The sequence below is a fragment of the Zootoca vivipara genome, chromosome 5 (assembly GCF_963506605.1).
Source record: "Zootoca vivipara chromosome 5, rZooViv1.1, whole genome shotgun sequence".
In the NCBI taxonomy this organism is placed as follows: domain Eukaryota; kingdom Metazoa; phylum Chordata; class Lepidosauria; order Squamata; family Lacertidae; genus Zootoca; species Zootoca vivipara.
In genome coordinates, this window is record NC_083280.1 from 49,297,755 (window position 1) to 49,318,236 (window position 20,482).

The window sequence follows — 20,482 nt, forward strand, 5'->3', positions numbered from 1 at the left end:
CAAATGCTGTTTATGAAAATCATTATTCAGATGTCATTTTTCCTTGTACTGTATCTCAACTTGCTACAAATAAGTATTTGTGCAGATCAGCATGCAATTTATGTTTCCAATGCCCTGTTTTCTGACCAAAAGGGACACATTTTTATCACCAAAATGGTTACAACTGACAGTGATCTAAAAATCTGCTGAGCAAACAACAGCATTCCAAACACTTTTACCAGTTGTTCACTGTTGTAGTGGCCTTCAATGATTCTATCATAGGATATTCCCACGGGTATGATTAGGATGTCTGGAGTAGCATTTGAATACAGAGCGTCCACCACTACTGATAAAAGGCCTGCCCTTCCACAGGATGTCTTTCCACTCCGGGACCGCGTGCCCTCCAGGAATATCTCTAAGAACTGTTGCTGCCGAAGCAACTCTTGGATATGCTAAATGAAGAATGAACAACAACCAAAAAATCAGACACAAGTTATTTACGTTCCTCTTTTATATCTGTAATAATATCCTCCCTTACTGCATTTTTTTTATTTCTTCCTGCTGACACCCTCATTGTACTCAATAGCCACCAGAATTCCATTAATCCTCCAATCCAATAAGTATTTGTAAAACAACTATATTGTTGTTTTGTAATTGCAAACTATTATATTGCTGCATACCTAAAGAATCTCCCAAATATTCAGAAATCACTTCCTGTCTTAAAAGTAGGGGTGTGAGTGCTTTTTCACAGGAGCATCCAAACTCACTAGCCGGTTTTCAATCCTCATTTTCTTTGAAAGTCACTTTTTTCCAAGGAACAGAAGAAATAGTATAAAACACCCCCCGCCTCTTGAAACCAGTTTCTGAGACTTGAGACACTGGAGAACCTACACAGGATTTCTAGCAAAGTAGATGGCACCAAGCCCAGCATTGCACAATATAATTCTAGTCCATGCGCAGTGATCCCATTAGTTTTATTGGGATTACACAGTAACATAGAAGGACAATGAGTGCTGCAAGTTCATAGGTGTCCTTGACATCCGCTGAAAGGACTACCAATTAAGGGTATCCAAATGGGTGAGACAGCTTCAGTATCTGAGGTACAGTCAAACCTCGGTTCTTGAACGGCTCCGTTTTCAAACGTGGCTCCCAAACGCCGAAAACCCAGAAGTAAATGCTCCAGTTTTCGAACAATTTTCGGAACCCGAACATCCAACACGGCTTCCACTCGAGTGCAAGAAGCTCTCGCAACCAATCGGAAGCCGCACCTCAGTTGTCTAATGTTTTGGAAGTCGAATGGTCTTCTGGAACGGATTACGTTCGACAACCAAGGTTTGACTGTACAGGCATTTCTGCAGACGTTCCATACAACACACAACAATACTAACAACAGCGTCACAAACTTGTGTTAAATGTGTTTGCTTTGTATTGTATTGTTTTTAAAGAGGTTATTTGTTGTTATTTTCTGCTCTGTTTTTAACTGGTTTTATTTTATTTTGTACATTGCCTTAAGACATATACAGTATGTGGAAGGCAATTAATAAACAACAATATACAGAGTAATTCCCAATTCTTTTTCTTCAGAGGGGTATATCCCACCACCTACTGCCAATATAAAGAACACCCTTCTGATTATATTGGAACCTGCAGTCTTACAGATGCCCCTGGACCACAACTTCCATCATCCTTGATGGGTGTTGGACTCCAATAGCATATGGAAGGCCAGAGACTCCCCATCTGTTCAACTGTATCTTACACCACACACGTTTAGATGCAACTAATTCCTAACTATTAAGATGTTTAAAATGCTACATGTTCTTCTTTTTTGCTATTTAACCGTTGAACCTTGCGCAAACCTGCACACCCCACAATCAAGCCTGATCTGGTGCCCTGGCTCTTCAAATACTTTGCAGAGATAAACCTTGAATTAAGAAAAAGATACATACCACATACAACAAGGTTCTGTACAAAATATCTTTACGGCCATCGGGCCTCTCATCCAATTTTCTCCGTATAAAAAACCCTCCAAGCTTGTGGATCAAAGTGCTACGGGTAAAGAAATACCCATTTTTATTAAAAGGCTAAGAATATTAACACTAGCACAGGCTGTTGTGTCCACAGTGTGATATAATAACCGTACAACTCAGTGATTGGTCTCTCTACATGAGAAAGCTACACATTAAGTTATGTGGTACCGCAGACAAATGTCGGTTGTCCATATATGAGCACAAGCTCTCCTGTACACAAAAATTAGGGACAACAGGCTTCGTAGAAATCCTTTTATGGTGACTACTAATATTTACGTTTTTCAAAGCGGTATAATTTTGGCTCCAGCTGTTTTTAAACAACTTTACTTTCAGAACACAATTTACTAATTATTTCCTATGACACTTGTTCTTAAAGGCTAAATTAGGAAAAGTTTTGACACTACAATTTCGTTATTAAAATTGCCTTGTACTAGAGATCTTTACTGGTTCAGCCAGACAAGACTTATTTGGCCTGGCGAAGATTGCAATATTACGTATATAGAAATAAAACAAGCCTGAAGTCCCTCCTATGCCTTAGAATATAAACAAGGTGAAAATTTAAGGAAGTAACAAACAAAAATGTCAGTATGGTATGCATTGGGATAACAGAAAAATTTCACATAAAATTCTTACAGGGTTTGCAACTCTAACCAATTATTCTGGTCAGATCAATGAAAAAGGGGAAAGAAAATGATCAAGTCACACAAGTATTTGTATAAAGGCCCTCCCATCTAGCCAAAAAATTGTGGCCTAGCATTTTGTGACTTAAAATTGTGACTCCCTATTATTTATACCTAATAACAGCATATAACATTGAATAAAAGGCTACTATAGAATTTAGTAAAACTACAGTATTGTTCTACTGACTATATCATCTACCATTTCAGAGATTAAAATCCTATTAACACTTTCTTGGGTCCCTCAACTCACTGAAACATATTTCCAAATAAGCATGCATAATATTAGAGATAGTATCACCACCAGGACTCGCAATTGTATTTAGAAGGTGCCACATACATTATCTTGTGTTTTATGAATATACCAACATGAAGCAGCCTACAGCATATCTAAACGTGGCGTGTGACTCTCTGCTGATACAGCTTTTATCAAGGAAGTTACATTTGCCTCACCTTCTATGGCTGAAAACATTCTGCTCCATTAACTGTGTTTTGTGATAAACCTTCTTCCCATTAATAATGCTCGGCACAGGCGTCTTCACATGCATTGCAGAATAGGAGCAGCTTGATCATGATGCATTTGAACTCCTGAGGTGCCATTTTTACACAACTGGACTTGTGTTGCTGCCGCATGGCCTCACTGCCCCTGCAGCATGTGATCACACCATGCTGAAGCATATGAACTGACACATGCACACTGATCCAGCAAGGACAATACAAGTGGAGAAGTAATGCTTCCGTAAGCACAGTCAAGAATTACACTCTTTGAAGCTCACTAAATAACTGGGTTCCATCGTCACTGTAGATGGTGACAGCAGTCACGAAATTAAAAGACGCCTGCTTTTTGGGAGAAAAGCAATGACAAACCTAGACAGCATCTTAAAAAGCAGAGACATCACCTTGCCGAAAAGGTCTGTATAGTTAAAGCTATGGTTTTCCCAGTAGTGATGTATGGAAGTGAGAGCTGGACCATAAAGAAGGCTGATCGCCGAAGAATTGATGCTTTTGAATTATGGTGCTGGAGGAGACTCTTGAGAGTCCCATGGACTGCAAGAAGATCAAACCTATCCATTCTTAAGGAAATCAGCCCTGAGTGCTCACTGGAAGGACAGATCCTGAAGCTGAGGCTTCAATACTTTGGCCACCTCATGAGAAGAGAAGACTCCCTGGAAAAGACCCTGATGTTGGGAAAGATTGAGGGCACAAGGAGAAGGGGACGACAGAGGACGAGATGGTTGGACAGTGTTCTCGAAGCTACGAACATGAGTTTGACCAAACTGCGGGAGGCAGTGGAAGACAGGAGTGCCTGGCGTGCTATGGTCCATGGGGTCACAAAGAGTCGGACACGACTAAACGACTTAACAACAACCACAAAAATAACTTAATGCTTCTTTTGATGACCTTGGGGAAATGTACCAGGCGCCAAGTGTCATGTGCAGCTACAGATTGGGGCCAAAGCCTTCACTGGTTTGAGTGCAGAGTTTTTTGGTATGCTAATAACAGCATGAGAATGCAAGAATATGACCACTACTGGCATATTAATTGGATTCCTTTGCCAGTATAAAATTATTCCAACAATTGCAGGCCAAGTGTTAAAACTGGGGCACCGCAAAGTAAGCGCAAAATTTATTTGTCAGGATATGGAGGTACATTTAGCTAGGATTTTGATACAGTAATCCACATGGCCGAAATCAACAAAGTGAAAGTATACATGAATAGAACATTACCTGAAAATGGGGATATTCAAATTATTCCCTGCAGCAATGTACGGTGCTTTGATGTTATGACAGAAAAGAATGAACGTGAGAAGCAGGTAGTCAATATGAGATTTGTGAACAGGTAGAAATATAAGCGGCAAATTCAGCTGTAAGAAAAAGAAGAAAAGAAGCAATCATATAAAAACCCAAACAATCTGGTTTTAAAAACTGCATTTTTAAAAGTTTAAATGTGTTTTTGACAAGTAATGCAGGCCAGGTAGGTTAACTTTCTACTCTTTATGCAAAGCATCTGAATTGCCAGCATGGGGTGAGTAGAGGTGGGGAGCAGGTGGCATTTGCATTATAAAAAGTTATTAAGCATCCCCCAAATCATTCTGATTATGTGCAAGCTTTTATTTTCACTGAATACAGTTGTATGCAAACACTACGTAACATTGCATAGTTGAGAAAAGTGCTTTTAAGGATATTATCTATGGCTACAGAGTAGCTGGTTTTAGTAAATAATAAACGCACATATGTATTTCACAACTCTTGACAAATGGATTTCATTCCAAAATGAGCACAGTTAACCCAAGTAATTAGATATAAGTGAATTTGGCCCATATTGACTCTTTTCAGATTGAATTCCAGTGTGCTAAGATTGATTTATTTTGCCAAATTGTTAAAAGGGTCCTGTAAGCCCCAAACAATATTGGAAATGGAACAATGTCATATTTCTCCTCTGAAGTGTGTGTTGTTGTTTTTTGCCTGGGGGATTTTATTACCTCTGTTGCTGCTTTCACCATCTCCAGTTGGCCTTTGTGAATCTGGATATTCCAAAAAAAGCTGTTAAATAATTTCAGCAACACCCATCCCGTTAACCTAAAAGGGGCAATAAAAGTTGAGCCACCATATAATAGTATTCGTGTTTTATATGCATTTTTAGTTTCAAGCAGAATGAAACAATATAACAGAAACATACACACAGAAACACACTGCCTTTAAAACCCACGCTACTGTTAGAACCACAGAACACAAGCAACCAAATCAGCAGTCATGAAAAAAGGATAACTGTTGCAAAAATTCTATATGAAACAAACAGGTTGTTTCTTTTTTAAAAAAAAATCAGTTAGGCAACAGTTGTTGTAGCCTTAGTAAATGTAGCAAAAAGTTTACATCCAGTTTGAAAATGCAGAGAGTAACTTCTGGATGATAACATGAAATTCATTTATAACAAAATGTTATTTTGTTTCATGGAAAAGTCTGTATTAGAATATGAAGCAAGACACACACACACTATATATTCTACCAGGGCTTTGAGTTCAGCTTACACCACAGATAAGAGAAGCAGAAATCTGAGGCAACTAGAAACAGTTATCTCCATGTGAACACAGGTTGTATTTCAGCACCCCCTGACACCAGCAACCATGATCTAGTTTCATTACCTGATCAAAGCAGGCGATACATTTGCTACCATTTCCTGCAGAATTTTTCTAGCTTGCTTCTTGACTTTGTTGACGTTTCTGGGGTCTGGCTGACCAGAGCCACTCACAGCAGACATTTCTGAAGCTTCCTGTGCAATAGCATTCTGCACTCTAGGTGTTACAAATAAAGTAAGATGATTATTAAATAAGCTTGATATTTCACCTGTTTTTGAGATGCATCTCTCATAGACAGACAGACAGATAGAAGGTACATCTACAGAATGTAGGGGAACTTGTCGTGCAATTATATTTACTCATGAGTACTTTTTAAATTGGAGGGACCCAGGTGGCGCTGTGGGTTAAACCACTGAGTCTAGAGCTTGCTGATCAGAAGGTTGGCGGTTCGAATCCCTGTGACGGGGTGAGCTCCCGTTGCTTGGTCCCAGCTCCTGCCAACCTAGCAGTTCGAAAGCACGTCAAAATGCAAGTAGATAAATAGGAACCGCTACAGCGGGAAGCTAAACGGCGTTTCCATGTGCTGCTCTGGTTTGCCAGAAGCGGCTTTGTCATGCTGGCCACATGACCTGGAAGCTATACGCCGGCTCCCTCGGCCAATAATGCGAGATGAGCGCGCAACCCCAGAGTCGGTCACGACTGGACCTAATGGTCAGGGGTCCCTTTACTTTTTAAATTAAGGTTCCAGTACAGTGACACCTTCCAAGTAGAAAAGCACACACACATACACATACCTCAAATGCACAAGGTAAAATATCTCACTATAAAGCCTGTATAAAGCCTATAAAGATTTTAGAAGTTTTCAACATCTGGAGAGCAGTAACTAGTCACTGGAAACAGCCTTCCTCAACCTGATACCTGTAGATGTTGTTGAACTATAACTCTTATTATCCTTGACCATTGACCATGTTAACTGGAGCTGATAGGAGTTGTAGTCTAGAACTTCTGGACGGCAACAGGTTGGGGAAGGCTGGATAGAAAAGCTGGCGTACAACTCAAATTAACTTTACATGTCAGACAATTTGACACATTATACATAGATGCCTTCATAATGGATGCCTGCAGATTCCAAAATTGTGGAAACAAGTATCTAAGATATCAGGCACTGGGCATAAATAGTAGAAACTTGACTTCGTTGATTTAAAAATGGGATTTCTCAAAAAGGACAGTTCTTTTTCAAAGAAACCCAATAAATTGTCATGACAATGGAACTTTACAAAAAACAACGGTATTTTAATTTCTTACCTGTTGCTTTTCAGCACATTTTCTGTCACATTATTTGCAAACATACCCTTATGAACATCCCGTTCTTGCACGAAAAGAACATAACAGAGACGCCTGGCAAGCCAACCTCTGTGCCTACAACAAAACACAATAACTTAGCAAAACACAACAATGAGAAATATTGCATTCAATATTGTCAATCATGTCCCTATCAGAACTAACTTTAATTGGTTAATTGATTAAATACGTAGGGGTCAATCAGAAAGGGTAAATCTTAAATTGGTGAGGCTAAGATTTAAAGCAAACACTTTTTTGTTTTAAGGCTAGTTTGGTCAAAGTGTGTATGTATTACACAGCATGAAAAAGAAAATATTAAAGCAATCTTCCTTTCAAGCTTTTGTTTATTAAACTTGTTAAAATTATCCACAGATACTTCTCACTGTGCAGTTTACATATTGACCCCAAAGCCACACATTCTATTAACTAATCCAAGCAAACACAAATTCTCAACTTGGACATCATTGCACCTCAATAAAAATCATGTGCAGTGGTACCTTGACATACGAATGCTTCAACTTACGAAGGTTTCGACTTACGAAGTCGACAACCCTGGAAGTCTTTTCGTGGCTTCTGCCTGCGCAGAAGCACAAATTCGCACTTCGCACATGCGCAGAACAGGCACTTCGACATCCGAAAACCTCGACTTACGAAGAGCGCCGCAGAACGGATCATCTTCGTAAGTCGAGGTACCACTGTACACATGTAAATGATTATGAACAAGTCTTATGGGGTTTGAACTTTCCAGTTAGCAGACTTTTTCATTTAAAGGTCTAGGAGTTCTTTCAGATTATGTAATTAATTCAGAGATATGCAAGCAAAGTTCTGCTCCTGCAATGGATTTTACCCACTTCTCCTGCTGATGGCAGCATATCCCAGTAACTGCTTGAGCATAAGGAAATCTTACAGAATTGTGAGCAATGATGAAGAGGGCGGGACTGCAGTGGTTGTGGGGGTGGAATGTAGGGAAGCCACACTGCATGGTTGGAAGTGCCTTTCCACTCATCCATAGGTACCACTAGAAACAATCCTCTATCCTTTAATCCAGGTATGGGGCACTTGTGGCCTCTCACATATCGCTCCTATCATTCCTGAGCCTTGGCCGTGCTGAAAGTCGGAGAGTCACATGTCTGTCACCCTTGCTTTAATGCATGGCTAAGGTTCCTTTAAGAATAAAATGAGGACAATGTCTTCGAATCTAAATGGCCTTCAAAGCCATTACAATGTGAAAATCATATGGATGGCTGCCTTAAAATGTGATGAAATTCTGAGGATCAAATGCATTGCATTTGCAACCAACAAATGTTTTACAGCCCGTTAATGGCCAAAATGAGTTTGACCAAACTGCGGGAGGCAGTGGAAGACAGGAGTGCCTGGCGTGCTATGGTCCATGGGGTCACGAAGAGTCGGACACGACTAAACAACAACAACAATGTATTGATTTTGCATGTACTATTTTTAAATGTACTATTTAACAGACTTTCTCTGTGAATAGTGTCCCGAGTACATAAATCCATTTTTATATGACTAACTGTCTACTAAAGAGAACAAAAGAAAAATCTCAGTTGTGCTAACACTGCATTTTGCTGCTGCTGTTGTTTAATAAATGGCTGGAATTTTCAAAGCTACTTAAATTAGGTATTCAGCAATTTATTAATTCAAAAGTACTGTATGTCTATATTCTTACAATCCAACCGATATCTGGTTTTACCATAAGATTTGATTAGAAAGACACGAGTAGCTTTATTATGCCCTTTGGGAGGATCAAGTTCCAGCTTGAAAGAAAAATGCTATAGGCCATCCTTTGCCAACCTGATGCTTGCTAAAACTTGTAATTCTTTCCTCACTTCTGTTACGTGTTTTCTTGGTCAGAGAATGAGATATACATCTTACTCATCAAAATCTATTCTTTCCAACACTCCAGGTTTTGTACCAGAAAAATGCATTTTTTGTGCAGCATTTTAGGTTCCTTTTTTAATAATCACCATATATTCAGAGATGAAAGTCTTTAAAATGTGTAGATGAAAGTCAAAAGCCACATAATGAATCAGATTTACTATTCGGATTTACTAATGTGCAATTTCATCAAGTCTGATGAAAGCAGCATCTGTTACAAAAACTGTACCCAATATTGTTGCAGTACCGTGGTAGGAGTGGACTTCACAACTGGCTGGTAGAAAATTTGGCTGGCAAAAAATCCAGTTACATTTTGTGGATCCTGCTTTTTAGTTGACAGCAACATCTACTTATGTTAGTAGTGCAAGCTCAACCTGTACATTTGTGATTCCGCAATGAGTACCGCAAGTGAACTCATATTTTCTCATTACTGTAAGCCAGAGCTTTCCAAACTTTTCATGTTGGTGCAACACTTTTTAGACATGCATCATTTTGTGACATGGCAATTCAGTTTTATTAGCAAACCGGAGGTTAAACTAACTCCTTTCCAGCCCTGGGAGGGAGCGATTGTGCGGCACACCTACACATTGCAGTCGACACACTAATGTGTTGTGACACACAGTTTGGAAAGCTCCGCTCTAAGTCACTCTCACGTATGTGTGCATGAGCTGCAAGCCAATACGTAGCCTATTCTGGAAGTCAATTCAGTGAAAGAACAGTGTTAACACATCTTGGTTTTCATTCTTCTTGCTTATCCCCAACAATAATACAATACATATTGGCTTGGCTCACACATCACATTTAGCTATGTTTAAAACAACCTATGGTGTAATGCAGGTGTGAGGAACAGAATCCAAGTTGCATACCATATCCACTTTTGAGTGACGTCAGTCACCAGATGGTACATGACGTCAGGCAATTCAACTTCAAATGCAGAACCGGAAGCACATTTTTTCATTTAAAAATCTGGACTGAAGCAGGGATTCCTACTGAAAGCAAGGATTCCTACTGAAAGCAGGGCTTGCAATCTGCCTGGAATTTAAATTTAGAGCCAACTAATAAGACCCACTTTCTGCAGGGATCAGCTCAACTTGCCAATTTAAAAGGCACCAAATACAGCCTGTGCTTGCCAAGGAACAATTGAACAATTGAAAGTACAGTTGCAATATGTCAGGTAAGCAGCACGTGAGCATGGCTGGGGAAGTGGAGAGAACAGCCTCACCGGCCATTTCAGGACCCTTGATACTTGTGATGAGTAGGAGGTTCTCCATCCTGGGCTTAATATGAATGAACAGTGATATGAACCAACATAGTTTCTTTTATGCTATGGCTTAATGTGACATGCAAACTGGGCAACTGGGTTGTGAACAGTAACATTAAGTATACAAAAAGAAGAAGAGTTACCTTGTGTGTGTTTCATTAATATAGATGACATTTCGAAGGCCCAAAGAAGGGATACTAGCATTAAAAAGCTTGTCCTGAAAGTTAACAGAGAAACATGTCTTCCATTTCCAGTCATGGCTCCATAAGTACAGCAGAGTTTATATATTATGGTGCCTTTCTTTAAAACAGGGACATGGAACACAAACCAACTGTGACAAGGTAGAATCTGAACTGAAACAATTAGATGCCAGCTACTGTGAATGTTGACCCAGGTGGCGCTGTGGGTTAAACCACTGAGCCTAGGGCTTGCTGATCAGAAGGTCAGCGGTTCGAATCCCTGTGACTGGGTGAACTCCCGTTGCTTGGTCCCAGCTCCTGCCAACCTAGCAGTTCGAAAGCACGTCAAAATGCAAGTACAGTGGTGCCTCGCTAGACGAATTTAATTCGTTCCACGGGTCTTTTCTTATAACAAAAAATTAGTCTAGCAAATCTCATAGGAATGCATTGATTTATTATTATTATTATTATTATTATTATTATTATTATTATTATTATTATTATTATTTGCCCATAGGAACACATTAATTGAATTTCAATGCATTCCTATGGGAAACCGCGATTCACTAGACTAATTTTTCATAAAACGAATTTGTCTAGCGAGGCAACCTCCACTAGAAAAAAACCTTTCGTTAAGCGGAAATTTCGTTAAGCAGGGCATTCGTTAAGCGAGGCACCACTGTAGATAAATAGGAACCGCTACAGCAGGAAGGTAAACGGCGTTTCCATGTGCTGCTCTGGTTTGCCAGAAGCGGCTTTGTCATGCTGGCCACATGACCTGGAAGCTATACGCCGGCTCCCTCGGCCAATAATGCGAGATGAGCGCTGCAAACCCAGTCGGTTACGACTGGACCTAATGGTCAGGGGTCCCTTTACCTTTACTGTGAATGTTATTACATGGAAAGTGTGTTTCAATTAGTTACCAATGTAATCTAATTTACCCGGCTTTGAGGAGTGCATACGTAGCAACAGCGCCCCACAAAGGGCCGATTCCGACCAAGTAGGGTCTCTTTCCATTTCAGAGTGGCTGATCGGAAGACAGTAGGCCTAGAATTGCACTCTCCCTAGAAAACAGTAAAATACAGTAAGTGAAAATAGCACATTAAAGTCTATACACTCTTTCCTATATATGAAACAGAGCATGCCGAACCCTTTAAAAGACACACCGACTTCAACAGAGATTCCTGTGCAAGCATAATCCTCTTGCTGAAACAGATCAGACTCTTAAGTCTTGACCTAGCCAAAGTTTATTACCCAATTACACGACTAAAGGTTAATCTTTTAATAACAAGAGGTGATCCAAGGCCAAAACTTCCGTGCCTATAAAATCCCAAATTTCTAACCACTGTGCAAGAGGTATATATACACTTGTAAAATGCCAAATGTCCTAACATGTTACAACCCTATTGCACATTTATTAAATACTGTAAGCTCCATTTGGACAGCATTGCATGATGACAAAATGGGAAGTATAAGATTAAAAGTGAATTGTAAAAATTGATGATTGCTGTTAATCTTGTGCTTAAATATTCCATTTACTATATCTATCAATTTATCTTCCTGACACTTGCTTGGGTGCTTTTTTGTTAAGATTGCATGTAGGATTTGCAGGGGAGAAGTTACCACATATGGTAAGTTTTTTTTTTAACAAATAGTGCGATGGGGAAATGCATAAAAACATACAAGCTCTGCAATCCTATGTATACTTGCTTGGGAGTCCCATGACAATCCCATGGGCTTATTTCTGAGTACACATGTCTAGGGCTGGCCTCTAAATACAGCAAGAATTACAAGTAATAGGGGGACACAAAAAAGACTAGATCTAAATTGAAGAGGTTTTAGTAGACACAAAAGTCAGAAAGCCAAATAAAAGGTAAAGCTTAACCAGAAAAAAGTAATCATTCCACACCTTTATTAGTAGCATTTGACTAATATTCACCCAGATTTATTAAAATAAGCAAAGTGAAGACCCTCTAACAATCCTAGTCATTTCTTTTCTTACTATGATTTCACCAGGGACAGTCTGCAACACTAAACAAACTTTTAGCTCATCTTTCCAGCCTTCTCTTTTGTTTGCTCTGACCACGTCTCCAAATCTCTGAGTTTCAGGTTCAAGCTTCTCCTCACCCATCAATATTACATAATAGGTATTTTTCCTACCCTACAATTCTCATCATCTCCTTCATTTCATGAGTATCTTTATGCTCCACTCAGACATATCTGTTCACTACTCCTCATGCCCATTTCAAGTCCAGAGTGTGCATTTTCCGATTTTTTAAAATCTGCATTAGATCGCCCAGAAATCCCCTCCTCATATCTATTACAGTATTATTAAGACCACGAAGACCATTAGTCATGGTGTAAACCCATCTCTTTATGCATTATTTTAAACTCTTGATTTTCCCCGTTTCATATTTAACAGTTACAAATAGAGAATCTTTTGCATTTCAAGCAAAGATTATCACCACAGCAGAGATTATCACCAATAGAAAAACTTACTACCCTTCCTCATAAATGTATTGAGGTGCATTCCTAATTTTCTGAAATAAGCTGAAGTGTAAGCTGATTTTCGTAACACTGGGAGAATAATTCTACACTTAAGCAACAAGGTGCTTATGACAAAACTGAAAGCTATATCTTACATACCCATTCTTCATTGGAGTGTTTACATCTAGTCACAGTGCATTCCGCCAAGGAAGAAGAATAGGAAACATCTATTGCTCCAAGTGACAAAGCAGCGTCATCCATGACACAGAACTTATATTCAATATCATGAGCTAGAAAAGAAAAGAGTCAGTGTTAAAGAAAACAACTATGCAGCATGCCTGAGAAATTTTTCTCATAAGTGACATAGTTTGTTCCTCTTTCCAAAGAACACTTGCTTCTCCTCTTTTTCCCCTGAAGCTACAATCCCATGTACACACTCTGGTATTCACTTCCAATTAAACATGTTCACCATGAGGCTTTGTGGTCGAAATATAAACTTGTTCCCTTTCAGTAGCCTCAACTCATTTTGGAAGTCACATTTGGTCTTCATATCCTCTCCATTCACATATGAAGAGGGGAGTGCAAATTACTACAAGAGAAGTGAACATGAGTGAGCAGAGCTGAAAACCCACACCCTTCTCTAACCTGCATCCCTGCAGCCATATCCCACACTTTGGAACCCCCTGGCTATTGGCATCAGGTCAGCGCCTTCACTTTTTGTCACTTGCTGAAAACATTTTTCTTTAGGCAAGTCTATCCAGACATGTGGGACACGCGTAGCGCTGTGGTCTAAACCACTGAGCCTAGGGCTTGCTGATCAGAAGGTCAGCGGTTCAAATCCCCGCAACAGGGTGAGCTCCCGTTGCTCGGTCGCAGCTTCGGCCAACCAAGCAGTTCAAAAGCATGAAGTGCAAGTAGATAAATTGGTGGGAAAGTAAACGGTGTTTCAGTGCACTGCTCTGGATACACCAGAAGCACCTTAGTCATGCTGAACACATGACCCGGAAAAACTGTCTGCAGACAAACACTGGCTCCCTCTGCCAGTAAAGCGAGATGAGTGCCGCAACCCCAGTCGTCTGCGACTGGACTTAACTGTCAGGGGCCCTTTACTTTTTATCCAGACATGTACAAACTGTCATATGTTGTAAATATGATTTCAGATTTTAAATATTTTAATGTTTTAAAAACCTGTTTTTAACAAGGGGGTTACTTATCATTTTGTTGTTTCATTCTTTTTTCAAACTGCTTTGACGTTTCATTACAAACAAGTGGTATATAAATGTTGAGATAAAACTAAATAACAATTGTCATAGAAACTAGGATATGAAGAGGAAATCTCAAGACTTCAGTACTCAAGAAGCATGCCATTTTAGTATGCCAACACTGACACTGCATTTCTATTCTTAAACATTCACAATGCAATATACTATTCTGCAAAAAGCAAACTAGTGAACATGTTAATTCCCATGATCCAAGGGTGTATAATTTCAAACTGTTTATTTTCAATTCCTTTCCTAATGATCCCTAGCATTGAACTTGCCTTTTTCACAGCTACCGCACACTGTTAATTAGTATGGAAAAAGGTATGCTGGAACTCACCAACAGCAATTATCATCATCATTAGGAACATGAGGCTCCATGGCCAATGAAAAAGAGTTCTAAGGCCATTTCCAGGCTCACCTGGAACTAAGTCACACTGAACCCATTAGGACTTATTCCCAAGTAATCAAGGATAGGGACTGAGTGCACATTAATTTTGAAAGGGGAAATTCAGATGATCTCTAGATAAACAAAAGGTTCCTCTTTCAGACCTGCTCTTTGAGTAGCTTATAAATTATGGACAGTTAAAACCAGGTACTTTAGCCTAATTTGAAGCAGCGTCGAGTAAGGATACACAGCAGGGTCAAAAGCTCTGCTATAAATAAAGCACAACTGCCAGACGGTAGTATCAGGTGTTGAATATCTCTGAGTAGCAGAAGGCTACTGCCAAGGGATTTCACTCAAGCTATGTAATCACCAGGGGAACGGCACCCATCTTAGCCAAGTTGGCAAGATGGTTGAAAGGACTTTCACACAGGGTTACTCAAGTACACCAGTGACGGACAACTGCAGGGTCAAAAGAAAAGGAAAGAAGGAGAAGCAGCCCATATTAAAAAGGAAATTGGCTTTCCTTCCAGCATCTACTCTGAACCAGAGTCCAAATGCACTAAGCTGGTTCTCACAGCTGAAAGAACACCTTTCATCCACTTTTTGTTTCCGTCCACTTTTATGTTTGAGACAAAAGGCACCAACATAAAAACGCAGAGATGCACTGGTGCAAACGGGCCTCAAGCTGCTAGGCTTTTGCAAGGACCACTCTCCCCACCACACACACTTTGCTAGTAACCAAAGCAACATGCATACTTTTGCCAGAAGCCCATTACTCATAACTTTTGAACATTCTAAAGAGCTCAGCTATATGACTACAGAGGACACATTTTACAATGGCACTACCATGCTCCGTTTCTAGTACTCTTGCTTCCTTCCTCCCACAGCTCTTAGGCTGGCCAGAAAGAGGTCCATCTCCATATTCCCACCCCCTCCCGGTGCTGAATCACTGGGCGCAGCTCATCCGCACATGAGCCCATGCATGCTGGGCTCATGTGCTGCTGCCTCTGACCCTTGCCCACCTGTTCCTTATTTCAAGGCACTGCCCTTTCCTTGAGCGCAGCGGGCTCCTTTTCCTCCAAGTTCCTAAGCAATGCAATTCGTATTGTTCCTTGCTGTGTTGTCACCGGCTTGGGGCGCGCAGCACAGAGAGTGGCAGGAGGTGATGCTGCCTCGTTGCCCTTCTCTTGCCCCGAGCCACAAGCCGCTCAAACCGCGACCTCGCCCGACACAAGCCCCGGGCAGCATCCCAGGCGGAGGCAGCACTGCATTGGTCCAAGGCTCCCGCGCGACTCCCCTCCTCCTGCAGCGCCAGGCTCGCCTTACCCAGCAGCGCCCCTTCAACACGTTGCCTTCAACCCGCTACTTCCAGGCTCAGAGCCGTTTGCGGAGGGGACCCGTCCTTGGCGGCGGCGGCGGCGGCACCCAGGGCTGCCTAATCGGGCCGCAGGCGCAGGCTTGCCGGCAATCGCTCTGGCGGACTGCCCGGCTGGACTGGCTGCCTCGCTAAAGCGGCACCGGCAGGGGAGGGCGGATGCTGACGCGATTTCCGGAGCGCCCGTCGCCATGGCGCCGGGGACACGCCGACCCGCCTCTCCCGGGCCGTGCTCGCGGGGAGGCAGCAGAGGCGCCCGGCTGAGCTGATCGTGGGAGCTTTGGGGGAATCGTGCCCTGCTGTTTTAAGAAAGGGGGTGGGGCGGGATCAGCAGCTGCTGGTGGTGAGGAGATCAAGCAGGAAAGAGGGAATCGTAGAGTTGGAAGAACCCCAAGGTTAATCTAGTCCAGTGTTTCCGACCTTGGCCCCCTTCTGACCTTGTTTCCTTCCTGTGCCCCCCATGGATGTAGGCAGTGGGGCAACTGCCCCCCCCCCAAAAAAAATAAGTAAAAAATCAATACAAATCTGAGGTTCTGCCCTCCTAACAAAAACCTACCCCCTAACAAAAATCCTGGCTACTGGTGGGCATCCCTCTTACTCGCTCGTGATTGGTCAAGCAGGTAGCCTGCTAATCAGGGTTTTTTAATTTAAAAAATGTTTTTTACCCTTCGCGTCTTACTTTCCTCTGTGGTCCCCTAGCCTCATGTTATGCGATTTACTCGATTTTCACCTGTGGCCCCCTTGGAATATACTGGGGGCACCGCAGGGAGCTAGTCCAACCCCCTCCAATGGAGGAATAAGTTTCACATAGACATCTGGCTGGCCACAGTGAGAATGGGATGCTGGACTAGGGGAGCAATTGGCCTGATCCAGCAACCTGTTCTTGTGGACAGCTATCACTTTGCTCAATCCCTTGCTGCTGAGAGAAAGAAATGCCAAGCAATTGTGTGGAGACAGCAGCTGCTCTAATGGCCTACTGACAACAGTCTGGGTTACCAACACCTTCCAGGCCCCCACTGCCCTTGCCAGCATTGTTTCCAGCTACTAGCCACCACCACTGTAATTCCCATGCATTACAACCACTTCATGTGTCTTGGCAGTTTTGTGATCAAATCTGCCAGCATCTCTTATTTCTTCTAAAAGGAGCTATAGAATGACACTGATTTGTCATTGTGTTAGGTGTCAGCTTACTTTACTCAAGGCACACTTTTCTACATGTCTAGCATATCCATGCAGGAAAACAACATGCAGACCACGGCTACCCAATGTTGTTGGACAACAGCTTCCATCATCGTCCTTGACCCATGATGGGTGGGACTGATGGGAATTGTAGTCCAACAACTTCTGGAAAGCACCATGTGGGGTATCCCCAAGATGGGACATCATCTCATGAGACATCATATACATTTTTCCATGTGTGTTTTTTTTCATATATAAAAGCAATGGTATCCAAAGGGAAATGATCATATAGAAGATAGCCTTTACTGTGAGTGCCAGAGGAATGTTACTGCGAAGGATGCAATATGTGTTTGTGGAGATAGTGTTGTTTCTTATAACAAATTCTACTGGGGAGTTACCCAAGCACAAATGGCACATTGAGTTAGCTACATTATCTTTTTCTTCATTTTTTCACACTTTTATCAACAAAGTTACTGAGAAAACAACATAAAACTGTATGTGCCCTTGGGAAAAAAATCTCCAGAGCAAAGTGATCCAGCACCCTAAAAATAATATGTGTGCCTAAAAATCATAGGACCAGTACTTAAATATTTGAGTATTTAATAAGCATGCTCAGGATATTCAAACCCCCCCCCAATCTGCCTTGTTTTAAGAAATCATCTTACACATTAAAAGTTATTAAAATGCAATATGAAGATAATGATAACATTTGCAATTACATTTTACTGGCAGAATAATTACAGTTTAACGGCTGAGCAAAATTTCAACTCAATATATTCAGCTGCCAAATGCCTATACTATTTCAATTATGTTTTTCACCAGTTTCTAAACGAAACTTTGCCCAATGGCACCTGTACTGGTGATCCAACTCTGGGTATCCCGGGGGGGGGGTGTTTAATTTTTATAAAACTGTATGCACAAATAACAAGTAAACTATGCTGTGGTTTCATGTTTACATGAATGCTGGGTTAATGGTACACCCAAATCATCCAGTAATACATGGTTAGGACAATTCCACTATTGTACAAAAGCAAGGACAGTCACCCATTTGAAGAGATGTCAAAGGATCACATTCTAATTAGAAGATGGCCTAGATTTGATTGAAGTCAGGTTTAAAGATAAAGGACCATAGGAAGGGCAAGCAGTGACCTTGAAGTTGCCCATCAACAGTGAACACCCGGACAATAGCAAAGTACAGTACATAGATCACTTGGCCACAGTCTATGAAATTCAATTGACATTTACTTGTAAATTTGCATCTCTGCATATAAATTTGCACACAAACATTTTGGGCAAATCCGCACCCTCTTTTTTCCCTCTTTGGCAGTATTAAAGCAGCCACTCTTTCTGTAACTGAAACAACAATATATTCTCCCTGTTTACCACTGCCTGCTCTTCTGTCCCCTATTTCAAATTAAATTGTAAGCTACTTGGAGCAAGGATCTCTTTTCTGCTCTGTAAAGCACGTTGGTGGCACTATTTTGGTTTTGTTTAGTCGTGTCTGACTCTTCGTGACCCCATGGATCAGAGCACACCAGGCGCTCCTGTCTTCCACTGCCTCCCGCAGTTTGGTCAAACTCATGTTCGTAGCTTCGAGAACACTGTCCAACCATCTCGTCCTCTGTCGTCCCCTTCTCCTAGTGCCCTCAATCTTTCCCAACATCAGGGTCTTTTCCAGGGAGTCTTCTCTTCCCATGAGGTGGCCAAAGTATTGGAGCCTCAGCTTCACGATCTGTCCTTCCAGTGAGCACTCAGGGTATATAAGTGACAAATAATTAAAGGCAGAGAGATGATAAGTTATCCTGCCATCGTTAAGAATCATGAATGTAAGTTAAACAAAATGCTTTTATTTTCCTGATGTGCCTGTGTGTGAACACACCCACCAACTATATTTTAACTGGAAGTAGCTTTTCAATTGGGAGGATTTGATTAGATAGCAGATTTTGATAACAATGCCAGTTAAAGGTATGAAAATGTTCTTTTCTGTATAATATGCTACATTCAGCAATGTTCTAGTCTGTGAATTAATTTCTGTGAATTAATTTTTTATGTTTACTCTCTGGGGGGGGAGCATTCTTGTTGTTGTTGTTTTCCTTTTTGGCAGCTTTATTCTTGAATGAATTTCCTTTGAAGTGAATGGTTGCCAGCAATAGTGTACTTACAAAAGACGAAATCCATTAAAAGCTTTGGACAAGAAATCCCTCGGTGTATGTAAAAAGCTCTCCATTTTGTATTCAGAGCATGAGTGTGTGTGTGTGTGTGTGTGCGCGCGCACACACACACACACACACACACACACAATGTTGCTATGGAGTTGAGGAAATGAGAATAGTTTTAGAATGTGCCTAAAGGCATTGGCTTCTAGGACCACATGTTTTTTAAAAAAGAAAAATCAGCATAGTCTTTTGATGCCACTTGAAGCTGTATTCTGTTTTTATTGAAGTGATTTAGATTTTTGACACAGGTAGGTAGCCGTGTTGGTCTGGGTCGAAGCAAAATAAAAAAAAATTCCTTCAGTAGCACCTTAAAGACCAACTAAGTTTTTATTTTGTTATGAGCTTTCGTGTGCATGCACACTTCTTCAGATACACTTTTTGACATTAGCCTTGGTAGAAGCCATTTCCCCCTTCACCTGTCTTTTAAATTGAATATGTTTTCAGTGTTCAGTTGGTATATTTTGAGTTTTGTAGAAAGATTGCAATCTTTTCTGTGGTCATGTGGTGGCCATGTGTTTGCATGGTGACAGGCTATATATAAGAGCTAATGTAAGCATAAAATTGCAACTGATCTGTCTCTTGCAAATAAATTATTACACCTAAAATCTGCCACCTACTCTGTTTCTAGCAATTTCCATGTAACTACTTTCACAAGAAAAAACAAAGACACATTTAAAGAAGAATACTGTATGTTTGTTTGTTTGTTTGTTTGTTTTAAAAATGAAAGTTAAAAGAAATGTTTAAGCACTGTTCAGAAACCAAAAACCCTACAGAGAAGGCAAGTGAAGGAAGGAGTCAAATCCACAAAGGATGTTTTGTTTCCTTTGACCAAGTTTGCCCTCCCAAGAATACAAACAATCCAGTCTATTTGGCAGTAGAAAGCTCCAATAGCAATATTATTGCATTTTGTATCTTTTATATTAGGGACATTTGCAGATTTAGAGAGCTAATCTATGGCCTGATAAGGCTCCATGACAGTAATAGTTCAGCTATCTGTTGTAACCTCTTAGATAAATTATTTCCTTTCTACTTGAAAAAAATAGAACAATTATGAAGACCATATTCATTTTGTCATGGTTTAGAGGTGGAAGAAGTCCAAACATTATCTCAGCTCAATAATGATGGGAACAGAGAGCTCATTC

General features: G+C 40.9%; 1 protein-coding gene across 3 annotated transcripts in view; it reads right to left on the minus strand.

Annotated features, from left to right (window-relative positions):
* Positions 1 to 16,059, minus strand: part of GPAM (glycerol-3-phosphate acyltransferase, mitochondrial) — a 34,034-nt gene extending 17,975 nt beyond the window's left edge. For all 3 annotated transcript variants that reach the window (XM_035133273.2, XM_035133272.2, XM_035133275.2), the window contains exons 1-10: positions 15,897 to 16,059; positions 13,083 to 13,213; positions 11,378 to 11,500; positions 10,401 to 10,474; positions 7,065 to 7,178; positions 5,826 to 5,975; positions 5,166 to 5,262; positions 4,411 to 4,547; positions 1,926 to 2,025; positions 219 to 431 (exon numbers count right to left, since the gene is read on the minus strand). In XM_035133273.2, the coding sequence (XP_034989164.1) occupies positions 219 to 431; positions 1,926 to 2,025; positions 4,411 to 4,547; positions 5,166 to 5,262; positions 5,826 to 5,975; positions 7,065 to 7,178; positions 10,401 to 10,474; positions 11,378 to 11,500; positions 13,083 to 13,184 (1,110 nt within the window). In that variant the 5' untranslated portion in view covers positions 13,185 to 13,213; positions 15,897 to 16,059. The remainder of the gene's footprint in view (positions 1 to 218; positions 432 to 1,925; positions 2,026 to 4,410; positions 4,548 to 5,165; positions 5,263 to 5,825; positions 5,976 to 7,064; positions 7,179 to 10,400; positions 10,475 to 11,377; positions 11,501 to 13,082; positions 13,214 to 15,896) is intronic.
* Positions 16,060 to 20,482: the final 4,423 nt, after the last annotated feature.